Source organism: Sceloporus undulatus, chromosome 1, assembly GCF_019175285.1.
Source record: "Sceloporus undulatus isolate JIND9_A2432 ecotype Alabama chromosome 1, SceUnd_v1.1, whole genome shotgun sequence".
Taxonomy (NCBI): domain Eukaryota; kingdom Metazoa; phylum Chordata; class Lepidosauria; order Squamata; family Phrynosomatidae; genus Sceloporus; species Sceloporus undulatus.
Window position 1 is genome coordinate 134,641,713 of NC_056522.1, and position 19,625 is coordinate 134,661,337.

Here is a 19,625-nt window from a genome sequence, read left to right on the forward strand (position 1 = left end):
AACCTTTATGAGGGAAAGCAAGCATGTATTAGTGTATGTAAGGTATATGTATACATGTCTACATAAGGTATATGTACAGAAGACACCCATACCCTTAGAAACAGCCAGTGGTGTCACTAGCATTGGCATCACCTAGTGCTCATGGTATCACTCCACCACTGACCTCCTCCCATACCACACCATACAGAGCCCTTAGCCATGTTTTTGTACTAATGTTAGTCATAAATCATAATTCCCATATATCATGGAATGCAATGGCAATAGTTGTGACATAAATGACTAGCAAAATTAAAATTATACTTTTAAATACCATGTCACACGCACAGCCCAAATGTATTTACATGTACAGTTTCAAGTGCTTAAAGTGAAAATTTGTTAAGATGTGATATTTTTAAAGAAAACTGTAAAAGAAGTTTTTTTAAAAAAATTAAATATCAAAATTTAAAATTTAATTTACAGAAACAACAACACCGAGGTCTCTCGTTTTTCTTCCACTGACCCTTGCTCCACTCACACCTTCTCCAGCATTCTGAAGGCACACTTCTGCCAAAAGGCAAATATTTGGAGATCAGTGGGGTCACCAGGTGCTTCCCCCACACACCCCTAGTGATGTCCATGGAAACAGCACCAAAAGGAATGCCCAATATAGGGTGACCAGATGTCATAACCACAAAGGAGGGCAAGCTACCACAAAATTTAGGACATTCAAGAAAAATATAGGATGTTACCAAATAAAAACTAAAACGACTACCGGTAATATATATGTAAATTCATGCTTCTTAGTCATGCTCAAAATGGAAGCTATTTTGAAATTCCTCCTGGACAGAAGGTTGAAATGTAGGACATGTCCTGGAAAAGGAAGACATCTGGCCATCCTGGCCCAATACTGTTTGTGACAATGTGACTACAGCCATGGTCACACGTCCGTTCCAGATGCTTCTTTGTGAAACTTTGTGAAGCTACCTCACTAACAAGCCCAAGTAGTAGAAATAAGATTGCTCCAAAGTAGTAAAACTCAAGTCTGCATAGAAACTGAGGACATGAGCTGGATTTCAGCCAACAGATGAAAGGCTCCATATCTCATTAGTGCTCTTCTAAGCTAGCCAGCTACCCCCTTGACAGCTTAGATCAGGCACTGATGGCTTTTTAGAGATTTTACATTAGCTGTGGCCTTCACAGGCCATTTTGTGCTTCACTGAATTTCTTCATCAATCTCCTTCACCATTATGATTATAGCTTCTAATTAGATAGGATATGCAGAAGCACAAACAGTTCTGGGGGGAAAATTCCTTCAGGCTTCCTTTTGTTTTGTTTTGTTTTATATCTCTGTGCTCCTGATTGCTTGATACAAAAGAGATTATTGTTGCAACTCATTTAAGCATGAAAATGCTTATGTGCCAACAACCATAATTCTTAGCATTTATGTGGCATATTCTGTAGAAGCACTTTTGGCAAAACATGACTTCAGACAGACTGTGTGAGTGAGGTGAGGTCCTTCATCTAGCTTATGTTTCAGTCTTGGAAACAGGAAAACTACGCTTTCCCAAGGTCAAAGATGACATATCTAGAGAAAGATTAATCCCCCCATCTATCTACACTGAGCTATGACCAAGAAGAAGTTCCTTTAATAAATATGCTCTATATTGAATTTAGGCAGAATTCACACCTGTAAAATAATTTGTCCTTACCACAATCCCGGTCCTGTTTGAATACATGACGTTCTTCAAGTTTTGAAATGAAAGCACTTCTTTTAGTTACCCAAGGGCTTTGAGACTTTTATTTGTTTTTAAAAAAACTTTGTTTCTCTGCAATTTCTAGGGGGGAAATGGTTTTCACAATTGTATCCTGTGCCTCGAATCAGGATCGGGTGGAACAGGGGTTGGGGTGGTTGGAGGGCAGGACAGATTAGTGGATGATTACCTTGGCATCATCTGGGAAGCATGGTGTTGCCATTTTTTTTACATTCAGTGTATGTCTACAGATAACCGCATTTTTGAAGGTCTGAGTTTCTCTGCTCATTGGGGAGAAGGTATCACATTTTATTAAACACAATAGGAATTTAATCCCAGGTTCTAGTATAGATGTCTTGGATCAGGTCGTACTTCCAAGCCCATTTACTTGGACAGAAGCAGAATTCATTGTCACAAGCACTTATGCCCACCTAAGGGCCAGAGGAAGAACATGAATGCTCAACGCTTCTGTCCTGCCATTCATTAACAATGTGATATAATATGTTCCTGCACAGACGTAATTCCAATTGAGTTCAGTGGGACTTACTTCCAGATTAGAGGGCAGAGGATCACAGCCTTATTGGACAATAAATTCCTTTGGATCCAGCAGGAAACAGATTTAAAAAACAACAAGGAGAATCAGGCTATGATTTTTGCTGAATTGGAGTGAGCGGGTTTACAAACTAGCTGTTCCATTCTGTAGTGTTTTTTTTAACCCTGTATGATTCACTTCCCTACTCAGACACAGAAACTCACTGGGTGACTTTAGGAAAGTCATACTCTCTGAGCCTCAGAGGAAGGCAACAACAATCCCCTTCTGAACAAAGTTTGCCCCCATAAAACCTCTGATAGGTTTGCCTTAGGGTTACCATTAAGTTAGAAATAAATTGAAGGCTAGAAAGAAGAGAGAGAACAGATGTGCCCAGGAATAAACACACAGCATGTCAAGGATAATACGGTAAGCTTTACTACAGAAGATGTTTCTAAGGGTATGAACTTCTTTACTTCTTTACTACACATTGCATAGGGCAGACTCAAAAAGCTGTGGAATTACTATACGATAGATGGCAAAAAAGATTAACAACATGACAGCTAGCCAGAATAGTATTGCAGCAATGATATAATGATAACTGGGGGATAAAAATTAAACATGTTCGGTAACAAAAATGTTATCTGAATTTGCTGGAATACCAGTGCATTAATAGTGTACTTAAAAATTGGTGCAAGAGCAATGGGGGACAATGACCTCTTTGTAGCAACAAAACCACTCACCCATAATCCTTCTTCAGATGATGTGATCTGGTGTCAAATCCGTTAATTAATTCCAGTTGTCCCTTTTATTTTTCCTTCTTTTAAATACACTGATCTCAAGGTCAGAAGTGGAATATTCTGGCATGGCTTCCCACAAACTATTTGGACATGAGGGAATGGGGAAGGGGGCAATATATTGATGACTGGCCAGAGCTAGCCCTTGGGAAAATAAAGCACTCCAGGACTGAAAATATAAAAGGGTATTTTAAAGACATTCTCCCTTTTTTGCCTTGTAACATTTTAACCATTACCAGTCTTACCACAGATAAATGTAGATTCAACAACAGCTTGATATCCACACATTACAAGGGATCCTAATTCACCACATTCACCATAAGGTGGATATCTTTATTGGCTGATTTATGCATGTTATTGAAAGCACAAGAGGAGGCCAAGTAAGAGAATTTTAAAATATTTTTTCTTGTGACCAATGGACAAGTCTAAATCACAGGATCTGGTGGAGAACCTAACTGTGATGAGTGGCTAATGAGAATGCCACATCTCAAAGACACAAAATGCAAGTTTAAAATTAAAAAAGCAAACGTTTAAAGTATTTGTAACACATGATAAAGTAATGCTGTGGTTAGTATGTGTAATTCTACAGCAGAGTACAAGCCAGCCAATACAAACATCAGGAAGAAAGCCTCTGGGCAACCCCAGTCCAAATTCTGTGTTCTGTGCTTGTTAATTTTGGCACAACTGGGTTAGCGGGAAATGTCTGGAAACTAAACCAACATGGAAGTTGGGTAAAGGGATGGATCCAAGAGCTATGATGTGACATATCTTCCAAGTATTCCAAACTGGCAGGAAAAATGGGTTGTCCCACTTTTTCAGCTGCTTCTAAAATGTCCCAGTTGCTCTCTCCTCCTCCCACTTTCCTCTTCTTCTCAGGTTCATTTAACTGAGTTCAAAGTGAAAAAGGAATTTGCACTCAATTAACTCAGCAGAGTGAAGAGGAGAAGAATTTTTTCCTTCCCTTTAAGCTCAGGCAAAAGCAAACAGCTGCAGGCTCTCCTAGCTTGTGAGTTCTTCCTTATTAACAATTCTTGCCATCTTGGCCACAGTCTGAAGTTCCTTGGTCTCATGTGTCCTAGTTTGCATATATGAAATGTTGCAGGGTATGGTGTGAGTGGGTGCCTACTAAACATTCTGCAGTGATCTTTTTGGAGCTTCCCAAACCATCAGTATCCATGCATTTAGTTTCTAATGGTTTGCTGATTCACTGCTATGAGCCTAGAAGCTTCCCAATTCCACTAGCAAAGCTTTAAAAATACACACCTACATATACAGTCACCCCTCCATTCTCGCAGACTTGAGATCCACGGTCTGGAATATTCACGGAGGGGCAACCTCCCTTAATTTCAGTGGGGTGCACCCCCACGGCGAATGCCCCGCAAGCGCTAATGGGCACGTGCCCCATTCATGCCTATGGAGCTTGAATATCAGTGAGTCTCCGTTTTCACAGAGGGGTCCGGAATGGATCTCCCATGAAAATGGAGGGCCGATTATAAACACAGGCAATTTATTTGTACATCACATTTCTCACAACACATTACAGTGATTCCTAAACATTGGTCCTCCAGGTGTTTTGGACTTCAACTTTCAGAAGCCAAAGACAGGTTGGCCAAAAGTCAGGAATTCTGGGAGCTGAAATCCAAAACATCTGGAGGATCAAAGTTTGGGAATCACTGAGTTAAAACAAATAAATAAATAAATAAATAAAGTAACCATGATAACAATTATAATACATAATAATAGGTAATCTGGGCTACACCAAACATCTCATAATGGTTAATGTCAGCAGAGGAAACACCGCTTTAGAGACAAATAAAAGTATTATAGCATGAGTTTTTGTGAACTACAGTATAACCCACCAGCTGCATACAATGCACAAAAGCTCATGCCACAATAAATGTGCCAGTCTTTAAAGATGCCACAGGAATCCATTCTTGTTGGAACATACTATGAGTGAGGATATACAGCAAACAAGAGCACAGACATGAAGAAGGGCATTATTATATTGTTCAAGGGGAGAAATAGACTCATTTACCTTTGAGGCCTGGAACCAAAATCTGCACAGAACAGGATTCGTCCGCAATATGCTGAGCATATCCAGATCTTAACAGAGACAGGAAGGCAAGGCTAATTACAGAGACCAAGAAAACCAGATCACTCCTCATAATGAGTTTGTCCCTTACTCCTAAAGAAAAGAATGAATACACAGTTAATGGGAATTACAACAACTTCCAAAAGTTACAAAAAGTATGCAGCTTTTTACAAAAACAAGAGTCAAGCCCCTTGTACCTTTGCAGCATATTTTTTCAAAAGGTGTATTTGCTATATGCGGGAAAACACAGAAATTATTCAATAACATGTTGTTGTCAATTGCATGTTGCTGTCATTTGATAAATTTTTCAGGAAGCTGTTCCAAAAGATTCTCAAATCTCATTAGAGTGAGTCTTTGCAACACAAAAATTCAATATTCTGAACTGGAAAAATATCCCCTTTTGCCCTCTGTACAGAAGAAACTCAGATTTGCAGAACCAATGAAATGGAAGAGAAAGGTTACAGAGATGTAAAATCTTGAGGGAAGGAAGGAAAAGAGAAAAAGAGGGCCTCATGATGAGAGACTGTCAGCCCATAGATGGGAAGGAAAAGGCTGGCAAGCAGGGCAGTCAGTGCATATGGTGGGAGAGGTCAGCTCACAATTCCCCTTGGGAAGCTTGAGTTGCATTTCCAAAACCCCCAGGAGAGTTCAAATGAGGGGAAAGAAAGCAGTCTAGAAAGAGATTCCAAGTAGAAATATATGGGAGAGAGGGTTTTGAAAAGACGGAATACCCATTGCTTTTTCACTGCCTTTTTTGCTTTCCAGGATAAGAGAATTTCCCCAATTTAAAAATGTAAGCCATGGGGGCATGAGAAGGCATGCCAATGAACACAAATACAGAGACACACACAGAGACACAGAGACAGACAGACATTGAAATCCTGACTGCCTCCGCAACAATCCTCCGCAAAGATTTGTTTGATAGAACTCTGGGGAGGAAAGTGTTCATGTACCCAGATTTTAAAACAAACCAATTAAAAAAAACATGCATACAGTGAGTGAATTTGGGGATATTTCCTGACTCCCATGAGAATGCTAAAGTACTGAGGGCTAGAGTTAGATTTAGGGCTGTAGTTAGGCCTCCCTACAGATGCCTTATGTTTCTTGACCCAAGGAAAATTCCAGTCCTCCCCATTCCTCCATATGGGGCCAGCTTCAGTGTCAACCACCTCTCTGCATCATGGCTTGCCAAAACACAGGATGGAAATTTCTGTTGTTCTTGCTCCATACATTACATCGCCAAGGACAAAATTTATTCCAGTGTCAAAAAGCAGTAGATTTCTTGGGGAATTTTTTTAAAAATCCCTTTTGGGTTTTGGCTGTAAAAAACCTAAAACAACTATACATATCTACAACTTGGGTGCACAATTTACAATTAGGCTGCTGATAATGTTGCACAATGCCTACTTTCCAGGTCATGTTCTGTGTCGATTTTGCAAAAAAGCATTATTCTGGTGGCTCAAAATGTCCCATCTGATAGGGTTAAGGCACTAACCTCAAAGATGGCAAGAGAATGGAGGTTAAGTTCCCTGAAGAGAGAAGGCCAGAACTGTCTTTACTGCTCCTCTTCTTTCAAAACTGATACGCATTTAGCTAATATAGAATAGGCATAACTCAGTTAACAAAGCCTAAAGCAAAGAAGCTTCTTTTTACAAAGTCTCTTTACACCCTCTCAGGCTCTTTTTTCACCTCATGTTCTGTCTAGCTGGAAGTATTTTTAGCCGCATTGGCATTGGAAGGCTGGAGAAACACAAACTTTTGGAGCTGGGTTGCAGCTAGTATTTGCAGTAAACAACGCAATAAAGCTGGAGGTGCTGGTGAGGAAAAAACAGTATTCTGATCTAGCTAATCCTATTGCAGTTGTGTCTGCCTGCCTGCTACAGGCAAGACAAACAACAGCTGCCTCCAGAATCCTTTACTGTGTTTGCTTGAACAGCAAACAAAGGCTGCCTCCACACTGCAGAAATAATCCAGTTTCACACCACTCTAACTGCCATAGCTCAGTACTGCGGAATTCTGGGAACTGTAGTTTGTTATGGTACCAGAGCTCTCTGAGTGAGAAAGCTGTATGTCTTACAAAACTACCATTCCCAGTCAAACTGGATTGTTTCTGCAGTGCGGACAGCCCCAAAGAGAAAAGGGGAAAGCAGATACACTTGCCCTACCAGCATGTTAAAAAAAGCATTTAAAAAGTATGGACACCAAAAGTGGAAATCGTAAGAAAAGTGGAGGCTGGTGAAATTAAAAAAAAAAAATCCCTGGATACATTTCCAAGTAAGATTTGAAGTGGTCTCTAGAAGGCATAAAAATATTTATTTACTTATGCAAGTCTTACCTGACCTGGTTGTCTCATTTGTTAAGTGCATATTCTTAAATTTTGGTTTAAAAATTATTATTTCTGTTCTGGTATCAAATTTTCTGTTCAAGACATAATGTTCAGGAACACACCTGCTTTGTTAACTGAAGTATACCTGTACAGTACACCCAAGGATTGTCTACTGAGACAGGGGCTGAGGATCACAGGGAGTTAAACAAGGCGATGCCTCCTTCATTGATAGATCTGTTTCCCCATATGAGGAAAAATCAATCATCAGAATCCAACTTTTAGATAGCTTGGATATCCAAAAGGTTGTGGAAAGAAGTTAATTAGTCAAGCTACGAAAATGTGGCTGCCGATAACCTACGACAACATTACAAGAGAGAGAACAATATAAAACGTATTTGGTGCCTGTATCTAATGGTCTTTACAACACCACCGAATGACAACTAAATGTAACTGTAAAATGAGATAGGATTTAGTATATCTGGAGAAACAGGATTAATCTGTGCACCCAAAACTGGGGCAGAAAGACAAATGGGAAGATTATTACAGAAAAGACAGGAAATGCAGAGATAAGATGGGACCTGGCTCAGTCCATTCAAATGAACAGATGTAAACACAAATCTTGATGAATGGGGAAGGAGTCAGTGTGCCAAGATTCAAAGCACCAAGCTTTTATCTTGAAGGTCCAATTCCCTAATCCTATATTTCTAGGGACTTCACTACCAGTGTGACAGCTTGCTCTTGATGAAACCTTGAATGCATTCAGGTTTATATTCTGCACTGGAACAAGTTTCAAGGTTGAACCTTGATTTTAAGCTGAGGAATCACATATTATTTATTTTTTGTTTCTGGCCAAAGGATCTTTTGTGTGGAAAACTGTGCTATTACTTTTTGAAGACTGCTTTGATGTCCTTCAGTTATATAGATTCAGCAGATTATTGAATAGGGAGACAATTACTGCATTGGATTTAAGACCATTAAATACCTAGTAGTGCCTGACGCTTAAAATACTTGCCCTGGTAACAGACATCTTAGTGGCAGAAAATATCAACAGGCAACTTCCAACTTACCCTCCCACATTTCAAGACGAACACTGAGACACATGTGGCCAAGCAAGTGGACCCATGACTAGTTTAACTGACTGGGAATTGGCAGATTTCCAGCTCTGGGGTTGCATTTTTGCTAAATCCCAGATGTCCACTAACCAGGCCCACTTACAAAAGTTATTTTTTGAACTAAGGGATTTCAACAAACAAATTTGTTTTGAGTAGTACTTCACAACTGAACGAAGCTCAGAAACTTTCCACACAACAATCGATGGGCTGTCATGTCTTCATTTCAGCAGCAGAAAGGGAGAGTAGGATTGGTTTTCTTGCTGCTGCTGTTACACAGAGTCAGAACATCTTCCCAGTTTCCAAAGATTGACAACTCATCCATTTCCTCATGCTCACTTCACACTCTTCATAGGAGACAGTAAACTACACATTGAGTATCCCTTATCTAACATGTTTGGGACAAGAAGTGTTTTGTATTTTGGGTTTTTCTCAGATTCTGGAATGCCAGTATCTGCATATACATAATAAGATAACTAATATACATTGACATATCCATAATAAGATATATTGGAGATGGGACCCAAGTCTAAACGTGAAATTTATTTCATATACACCTTATACAAATAGCCTGGAGGTAATTTTATAAAACATTTTAAATAATTTTGTGCAGGAAACAAATTTTGCATACATTGAACTGAACCATCAGAAAACAAAGGTATCAGCCATCCATGTGCACAATTTTGGATTTTGAAGTATTTTGGATTTCCAGATAAGGGACACTGAACCTGCAGTATTTTGTAAAGCCACTGCAATGCTTGTGCTGTTTTAAAAATGACAGAACTAAAACTAGAAAACAGCCATATATTATTACCCTGGAAGAAGAAGGGGGGAAATCTGAAATCCATTTCTAAAGTTTAATATATTTTTAATTTTAAAAATAATGCATCATCCTTCAGAATCTGGTGAATTTTGCTTCAGGCAACAATGTGAGAGCGTGGAAATTTTGTACTACAATTCCCATAGTCACTGGTTGCATTGGTTGGGGATTCTGGGAGTTGCAGTCCCCCAAAGTAAAATTTCCAAGCCGAGTTTCAGTCCTGTTCTGAAGAGTAAATCCTTGTACCCAACTTCCACATTTAAAAACCTTGCAGCTGCTAGTCACAGCTAAAGGTAGCTGTGACACTCATGATCCACAACGCAAGTCCCCAGCCCGCCCTCTATCTGCTCTTCCAAAATTTTTGAAGCATCACTTACCTTTATGATGGCTGGAAAAACAGACACTGTAGCACAGCCTCTGTCTGGAGAGATGCCACACAAATGAGCCTCATTGCGACTATTTACAAAAGCCCGATGGTTTTTAATTTGAAGCGGACTTGTCTTCAGCATCCAGCGAATCAGGCCCAACAGTTGCAGAAGCGTTATCTATAAACAGCTTCCTGTTTGAAACAGCTCAGCTGTCCAGCCGGACAGTAATTAGGAACTAAATGTGTGGGAACTCTGCTGCAGCCCATGATGTAAGCTGCTTCTTTTGGCAAGGCACTTTTTGGGGAATGCAGAATGCCTCTCTGTTCACAACTCTCCTTCCCAGGAAGAGAATCCGGCTGTTAACTGTTTAAAGCTTGGCCTATTGCGGTAACATAAACAGGATCCCAGTAGATTCTAGTGACTATTATTATTATTATTATTATTATTATTAACCTTTATTTATGAAGCGCTGTAAATTTACACAGCGCTGTACATACAATCTTTTTAGTTAGACGGTTCCCTGACTAGAGCAAAGGCACAGCTTTCTTGGTTTAACTTTCAGCTCAATTGATCAGAATTAACAGCACTTTCGGCAAAATTCCAATGCAACAGGGATACATCCTACGTCTCACACACTCCCAAGTGGTAAATTCATCTAGACCCTTCAACATTTAGCAGATGAGAAATGGGACATGCATGGTCAAGATGGCAAACATTATTAATAAAGAAGAACGCAGGACCTGGGATGAGCTGCAGCAGTTTGCTTTAGTCTGAGCTTACCAAGAAGGGCAAAATTCACCCACCCCCCCGTCTTCTCCCAACTACTGAGTTAACTGAGTGCAAATTACTCTTGCACTTTGAACACAATTTGCAGCAACTGAAGTAAGCAAAGTACAAGAGAGGGAATGAGAGGATGAGAGAGAAACTGGGACATTTTAAAAGCAGCTGAAAAGGTGAGACAACAGAAGATTTATTGGGACTATCTCTGCCAAATCAGGATGGTTGGAGGGTATGTGATTCAGATCCCATTCAAGATGTTAACTATTCCTTCGCAAAGCAGTCCCAGAAGAAATAGTACAATTAAAAGATATAGCATAGCTCTCTCCTCTGTTTTGGTTCACTACTCACAAGGACTTCGTATATGTGTGTGTTTTAATATGATCATAACAGACAACATTTGAACTGGTACAGCCCAGGACATTATCACTTTTGATTTTACTAGTTATTGTTGTGGTTTTTAATGCTTGTAATTGTAATTTTTATCTTGTTTTTAAAATTTATCTTGTTTTTAAAATTTGATGTATTTGTCATGTGATTTTATAATGTAGATACTGTTGTAAAATGTACATTGTTTAGTACCCTTGTTGTAACCCTTTTGATCTCTTTGGAAACTATAAATAAACAGTATTTTATATATTATATATTATTATATATTATTATTATTATATTATTACTGTGTGCCTTCAAATCGACACCAACGTATGGTGACCTATCATAGGGTTTTTTTTCTTGGAGTTTATTCAGAGAAGCATGGCCATTGCCTTCCTCTGAGGCTGAGAATGGGACTTGCTCGAGGTCATCCAGTGATTGCACCTGATCTCCTGGAATCCTAGTCTATCACTATACCATACCACTGTGGCTGTACCTTATCCTGCCTAAAGAGTAGTGGCTCTTCCATAGATGTTTAGGATTCATATAACAGACAGCTACAGCTCCCATTAGAAACCAATTGTATTTTATTGCATTACCTTTCTCATCTGGTACAGGGCTGTATCATACTGCAGTTTATTGTACAATTTGATACTCCTTTGATTACCACAGCTGCATTCTGTGAAATGCTGTGATTTGAAGTTTGGTGATGGAGTCAGAATTCTCTAGCACACTCTTTTGAACCATAGAATCAGAGCTCTCCAGCAGAAAAGTCAAGTACCTCATGAATTCTAGATTCATAGGATGGAGCTGTAGCAATATAATGGTACAAAGCAGTATAATGTGTAGTGTGGATGCACCCCCAGTGGCATGTGTCAAAGTGTTTTTATACAGAATGGAATACTTCAAGTCAGAGTATGCTTATATCTCTGCCATTTGAAAGACAACAAAAGCTATTCTGCCATTTCCTACTTAACTGGAGGGAAAATGTGTGAGTGAGCGAGAAGAGATGAAGCAGTAAACAAAGGAGGGTGGAAACAAAACTAAAATACAATTATAACTCGACACTTTGTGCCCATGTCAGGGCAACTGTATGATAGCAATCATAGACTCATAGAGTTGGAAGAGACCACAAGGGTCATCCAGTTCAACCCCCTGCCACATTAATGTTCATTTCTCTCAAGATGCCAACCACAGATGCTGGCGAAAATGTCAGGAACAAACTTTTCTACAACATGGCCACATAGCCCGAAAAAACCACAAAAAACTATGGCTGCCAGCCGTGAAAACCTTTGACTTCACATTCATGTACTCTCCCACAGTCATGACTTCATATGAAAACCATTGCTTCCTGTCCACCAGAAAAAGGCAATATTGATATTGCCATACTCTTGATGGCACACTGCAAGGATATCTATTCTGCCTTCTCCAGTAAAAACAGGGGTGAACAGCAGAAGAAACAAATCAGCTGAAGTGCAAATCTTTGCCTTTTCACCTCCCATTCTCCTCGGTCTCCTCCTCTTAAGAAGAGCATCACCAGGATGGTATTGAACACAGGCTAACTGAAGCTGTATCCTCAGTGGAGAAATACTCCAGTTTGACAACACCTGAACTGTCATGGCTCAATCCTATGGAATTCTGGAACTGCACTTTTGTGAGACATTTAGCCTTCTCTGTCCGAGTGCTTGGGTGCTGAAACAAACTACAATTCCCAGAATTTCATAGCACTGTGACGTGGCAGTTGAAGTAGTTTCTAACTGGATTATTTCTGCAGTGTGGCTGAAACCTGAGAAAGGGTCACACTAACTTACATACCTCCTTCCAATGCTAGAAAGAGGAGGAAGTGAAGTGATAGTCCAGGGACATCATACTTTGGATATTTATTGAACAAGTGTGTCAAAGGAATAGCATAATATGCTATGTGGTTTGACAAAGAATTCACCCATCAGTTTCAAAACCCTCAGTATGACTAAATCTGCATCCTAATCCATGGGATTTGAATGGAATAGACTGCAATCTGGCCACACATGATTCAGAGGAATTCAAAAGGGGGAACTCTATAAACTGCTGAAAAAGGATTTGTGTGTTTTACCAGAGTACCCACACGTATTTATGAGGATGCCCATTATTAAACATGATGCGTCCATCTGCTTTTCATGGATTCTCATGGCTGCACATTTTCAGCAGAGGGAGGGAGAATAGATGCAAATTTGCAAAGGAAAGTGAAGACAATTAAGCATTGATACGAATGTTTGAAAATTCACAATAATTTTCGTAATACATTTACATGTAGACTAGCCCCATGTTACTATCCCTCTCTCATAGGGGCAAAACAAATGTGTTATAGCATTCACTTACAAATGAACATTAAAATAGCAAAAGTTGTCAAATTTAGCATGGCCGCTAGAAAACATCATAGAGAAATAAGGGTCAGTTAGGCTCTACTTTCATGCAATAATAAAACCTGTTTTTAAAAATCATATCTCATCCTCAAAGCAATTAAAATGAGAAGAAAACACAGATTATCAGATCTTCATATGCACTTTACCATCACCCTTGGGAGGACTTAGACCAAGTGTATCTCTTTTCATCTTCCACGCAAAAGAATTTTTTTAATACTAATACTGGGGCCACTATTGGGGAAAATCCTATGAAAAGTGCCCTTGTATATCCCAGTGTGCCTATATGTGCGTCATGTGAATTATCTTGGGAGCTCTGGATTGTACTGAAAACTCTTGCTGTGGCCATCTAAAAATAAAACATGAAATGTTTGGGGAAACTATTATTTGATCCCAGAACGCCATTATTAGATCTGTAGATAAACATGAGTTTTAAGACAACTCTCCCCAACACACACACACTTGTTTCATCTCTCTCCTTTTAAACACAGTAAAATGAAGAGACTACACTACCATAACAGATGAACACAGATGAGATCTTTTCACATTACAAAGTTATACACTAGGATTCCACTTTAACTGTTCTGGCAACATTGTGTGGAATTCTGGGATTTGCAGTTTAAAGAGAAATATTAAAAATTCTTAGCTAGAAAGTTTCTCTAATACCTCATCACCAAACTACAAAGCCTAGAATCCCATAGGATCCAGCCATGACAGTTTAATAGAATTATAGTGTAATAATTGTTTAGTGTGAAAAGGCCCATGGTCTTCATAATTCACCTCACTATAATGAAACCACATATATTTGTTTGCAAAGGCATCATCATAGTACTTCATTTCAGGAAGAAGAAAAAGAGAGAGAAACAAAGAACCATTTTGTGGCACATTAAGGACTAATAAAACATTTATTATGGCATATGTCTTGTAGTGGTTTGAGCATTGGATTATGACTCTGGAGACCAGGGTTCTAATACCAGTTTGGCTATGGAAACCCACTGTGTGACTTTGGGCAAGTCACACTCTCTCAGGGCATTATCAGAGATAAGGACAGGATTGCTCCTCCATCCTTATTCTGTCTTTGATTGCGATACCATTAAAGGCTTTCAGATCGCATTGCTAATGTCCCACCATTTGAAGTGGCATTGCATTAACGCAAACTCCTGTTCATGCAAAATGCCAGGCAATATTGCTTCAATGATGGGACAATGATGGGATCTGTGCAACATCGTTTGAAGGTCTTTCATACAATCATGGTCAAGAGCAGCCAGTATTTACTGGACCTAGTCCCTTCCTCACATGGCCATCCCTATTCCTTGTTTCTGCATCTTTATAGATTAGAAACTTGAGGACAGGGAATGGTCAAATTAACCAATTTGTAAACCATTCTGGGAGCCTTTTTGGCTAATGGGCAAGGTACAAATACTGTAAATAAATAAATAAAAGCAGATCACAAAGAGCCAGTGGACACTCAACACTAAGAATAGATTCCGGAAAATGCCAACAGTCAAGAATTCTATCTTATGTTCAGAATGTGATGAGATTATTTTGCTCCTCGGCTTTTGAAGACTACACTGCAGTGTACCATCCATCAATGATATGTCAATCCTAGGCCTAACTCTTCTCAGAAAACAGGAGTGGGAAAAAGAAAGCAAAGAGCCCCAGATTTTCCAATGTACAGTGCACCCTTGTTATACGCCGGAGTTTGGTTCCAAGATCCCCCATGGATAACAAAATCCGTGGATGCTCAAGTCTCATTAAATATAATGACATAGCAAAATGGTGTCCCTTATAAAAATGGGAAATCAAGGTTTGGTATTTGAAATTTATACTTTTTTTGAACATTTTCAAACCATGGATGCTTGAATCCGTGTATAAAAAATCTCTGTATAAGAAGGGCTGACTGTAAATAGGAAATTGGAAAGTGTTGATAGGGCAGACAAAACATAGACCTGTTCTGCCATTCTTAATTTCTTAGGGGCATCTTTACTTGTTTGGGGTCTCCCCCTCCAATGTTTGGGGCCTCCCCCTCCCGAAGTGATTTATGGTAGGGAGCCTTTAATGTGCGGTGTGCCATTGCAGCCACATAAACATGATTTTTGAGATACACAATGGCCAAGGCATAGGACCACACAATAAGATTGAGACCTCCCATATGCCAAGAATCAAATTACATACTACAGATTCTTGATGTAGAGCCTAGTGATTTTATTAAAAGGGTAGGGCCAAGGGACAACTATGTAAAGGGCTCCAGGGTTCTGCAGAATAGCAGGGTTCCCAGTAGATTTATTAAAAACTTCAGCAGGTCTGAAACTTCCCACAATGCCATCATGAACTTTTTCATGTTTGATTTTAGAGTATGAATTATTTTAGATTATGAATTATCCATTTTATAACTGGAGTGTTATGAAAACTATCAGCTTTATGAGGACCCTACCCTGAAATGATCTTTTTATTACAAAAATGCTTTTTTACTGAAAAATGCATCTTGACAGTTCCCACTGAGGAAGCCTAAAAACACATCAGCAAGCTGAATTCAAAGAGTTTCTTTTGGCAATGGTTCTGGGAAAGATGACAAGTTCATGATGGATGTATCTTTCCTTTTCCATTTCAGATACCCAAACAGTGAAGTTCTTTGATCACCCACTGTGGACAGAAAGGGGGGGGGGATACTGTATAAATTCCAGTCATTTCTGGTGATTCTATCACAGGGTTTTCTTAGAATTTGTTCAAAAGGGTTTGCCCTGACCTTCCTTTGAGGCTGAGAGTGTGTGACTTGCTGAAGGTCATCCAGAGAGTTTCCATGGCTCAGTGGGGAGTTGTAGTCCAATGCTCAAACCACTACAGCATGCTAGCTCTAGAGAGAGAAAAGACCAAACAATCCCTTAACAATAAGCAAGACTCTAGTTAAAGTCCAAGGTTCTTTTATATTCTTAGAAGAGAGAACATTCCTGAAAAAAATAAAGCCTTAACAAAAACCAGAGGGAAAAAACAGTTGTGGGGACTTTTGGGTAGAACTATAGCAATCCCAAGAGCCAGCACAGTGTAGTGGTTTGAGCACTGGACTACAGCTCTGGAGACCAATTTCAATTCCCTGCTCAGCCATGGAAACCCACCACGTTACCTTGGGCAAGTCACACACTTTCCGTCCCAGCAAACCCTACCATAGGATCACTTGACAGGACACAACAGCAAGTCCCTTGTAGGCACTCCACATTCAAGACAAAGGCACACAGAATATTTAGAAAAGGCCCAAGAAACGTGTGGAAAGATTAACTACTAGTCCTGAAGCTATGCAGCAAGGTCCTACATACAGAAAGGGTGAAACAACAATGCAAAATGTTAGAATCCATGAGAATCATCATTTTCTACTCCATCTGCCTTTTGCTCTATAACTGGGACTCAAGTCAGCATAGAAAAAGTAAAACAGATTAAAAACAAAAATAACATGAAACAGCCCCCCAAAGTCTGTTAGAGTAAGAAATTGTCTTCACTTGCTGATGAAAACATGTGGAAGAAGGCAATCCAGTCTTTCTTAGTGACAGTCTAGAAGCAGCCACCAAACATGCTCTTCCATGTCCCTATCAGACATGCTTCTGAGGCAAGACTTAAAAATATGCCCTTTAGATAGCCTGGACCCAAGATATGTGAAGCTTTATTGGTCATAACCTACCCTTGTAATAAATAGCCAAAAACAGGCAAGTGAGTGGAGCTGTAGTGCCAAGAGAGTTCGGTGTTTTTCATAACCAGTCCCAATTGTCTGGCTGCAGCTCTTTGGGTCTTCCAGCCTGCCAAATGCAGTTTCACAATGTTGTTGTGTGCCTTCATTTTTTATGACGACCTTAAGGTAAGCCTATCACAGGGTTTTCTCAGCAAGATTTCTCCAGAGTTTGCCTTTGCTTTCCTCTGAGAGAGTCATTTGCCAAGGTCACCTAGTGTGTTTGCTTGTCTGACCGGGCATTCAAAACCTGGTCTCCCAGAATCCTTGTCCAACGCTCATATCGCTCTACCATGCATCACTCTAGCCAAATCAGACACTGCAGGAATAGCAACAGCTAGTAAGCCACACTGAAATGAGATGCTGGCTGACATTAAAGGCTAGGCTCAAGGCTGACTCTAAAACACCCCAAATGCAAAAGGCTGGACACCTATTCTCCACTCTGTCTTTTGAATCATCATGAGCACCTTGTTTCAATTTATTCAACCTGATCTAATCCATTCCTGATGGCAAACATTGCTTTACAACCAAAACAACTTCCTCAGATAAAATTAGATGAAAGGGAGAAATAGATGGGTGTCATCTAAATATTAAATACATCTAAATAAAAACTCTGAAAACCATTCAGCAGATTCAAGTATGTGTTAAAGAACATGAAGGGCAAAATGGACCCTTGTGGGACTGGTGCAGGCCAATGGCCAAAGCACTGAACGGTATTCCCAAGAGCCTTCCAAGAAAGGATGGAGCTAGCATAAAGCAGTGCCTTCAGCCAGAAGGACATCATGGTCAATCAAACTGAGTCACCCAGAAGTCTAGCAGAACCAAAAGGGATCCACTCCCCTTACCCAGTTCTTGGTGTAGGTCATCCACCAAAACCATCTGTCCCATAACCAGTCCAGAAGGCACACTGAAATCCCGCTCACCTCTGTTCACACCCTCAGGAATTGGGCATACAGACAGAAGGATTGTTATAGTGTTAGTGAAATGTTGGCAATCCAACAATCTTTTAAATATCCAAAATGTTTTCAACCTCTCAAAGTTACAATCTTGGCTACACTTTTAGAACTCATAATTCTAGAAAACTGCTGGGAAATTCTGAAAACACAAGGGATGAATACTGCTGTTGATAAACATTTCAGACATGCATTATACAAGACATGTACATGCATGAAAACAATAATTGTGCTTACTCCTTAAATAGTCATCTACCTCTCTGCACAATGTCACATAGCCAACTGGTTTTTGGCCTGGAGGAACTTTGAATATCAGATGGCAATGTTTCAAAAGCAGGAATTTGGCACTGAGTAAACAAAAAGCAAAGTGTCACTGGTATTTCAAAATTCTAGGATCAACCTTCAATAGTTCCTGGGAAACTGGCCATAAAAGAAAAGCAGACAGTATATTGGTTTTCCAATATCCCATTAGAATTAGTCCAGGAACATGTATCTAGTCACAAATAAGCTGCATGTACTAATGTTCAATACATTTGTGTAATGCAGAACTTGACAAGTGAATCGGTTTTATGCTGCATTTTTAAAAAATAATCTTGCATCAAGAGATGCAACTCGATGTAACTCCATGGGAAGTCATTTAAAATATTATAGAACAATCCATGTGAACTCAGAAATTCAATGGGGCTAAGTCCCAAATAAGTGGGTATGACTGCAGCCTAAACTGTTTTGGGGACTCAATTCAAACATAAGTACAGTGGAGCCCTCCATATCAGTGAGGCTTTGGTTCTGGAGCCCCCTGCAGATGCCAAAAATTGCAGGTGATCACACCCCATATTTTTCAGTGACAGCAATGTATATGTACATACTTCCGCAGACATGGCGATCTGCAGGTGGTCAATATCACAGATGAGATGCCCATTGATACAGCAGGCCCAGTGTATTTATTATTACAGTATAATTACTATTCATGGATATGTCACAGGTCCAACAGAAAGAGTGGCACACACATATCAATATCCTTCTGCAAAGATTTACATAGCACAATTGGCTACTATCAAAAGTCATCAGAAATGATGTGATGCAGCAAAGTCCCTAGTCATCTTTGCAGTTCACCAGGCAGTTTTAGCAAGTCATCATCTCTTGATTTCAAGACTTCTGACTCAAGGTTGTTGGCACACTTTATACCTTGAGAACTGTAACCAAAGAAAGTGCTTTCTCTTTCATCAAATTAACTAAAGCAGCAATCTTCATGCTAGTGTTTCTGAACAATTCATTTCCCATTACACTGCTGAAACTACTAAAGACTAAAACTACATTCATAATAAGAAAACTAACTAGCAACAGCTGAATTGCTTTCAGAAATACTGGTGGGGAAGCCTCAATGGCTATATAGCCTAAGTACCATGAAGGCTGACCAGATCCTGTCTGATCTTGGAAGCTAAGCAGCCTGTGGAGCAGGATCAGCCCTGGTTAGTACTTGGATGGGAGACCGACACTACCAGGTGCTGTAAACTATGGGGCTGTACAGACAGCCTGGAAAGGGCGGCATGCAGTCGCCTGTTTTAGCCAGATTGGGGCTGCGCTACCACATGTTGCGGTCCCAATCTGCCCTTTGCAGGGCACAAAAAGGAGCAGCAA

General features: G+C 39.8%; 1 protein-coding gene across 3 annotated transcripts in view; it reads right to left on the minus strand.

Annotated features, from left to right (window-relative positions):
- The window catches only part of COLEC11 (collectin subfamily member 11), a 29,237-nt gene extending 19,172 nt beyond the window's left edge, over positions 1–10,065 (minus strand). The window contains exons 1-2 of one of the 3 annotated variants that reach the window (XM_042440950.1): positions 9,781–10,065; positions 5,092–5,241 (exon numbers count right to left, since the gene is read on the minus strand). In XM_042440950.1, the coding sequence (XP_042296884.1) occupies positions 5,092–5,221 (130 nt within the window). In that variant the 5' untranslated portion in view covers positions 5,222–5,241; positions 9,781–10,065. The remainder of the gene's footprint in view (positions 1–5,091; positions 5,242–9,780) is intronic. The other 2 variants (XM_042440943.1, XM_042440959.1) reach the window with 2 other exon arrangements.
- Between the last annotated feature and the right edge of the window lie 9,560 nt (positions 10,066–19,625).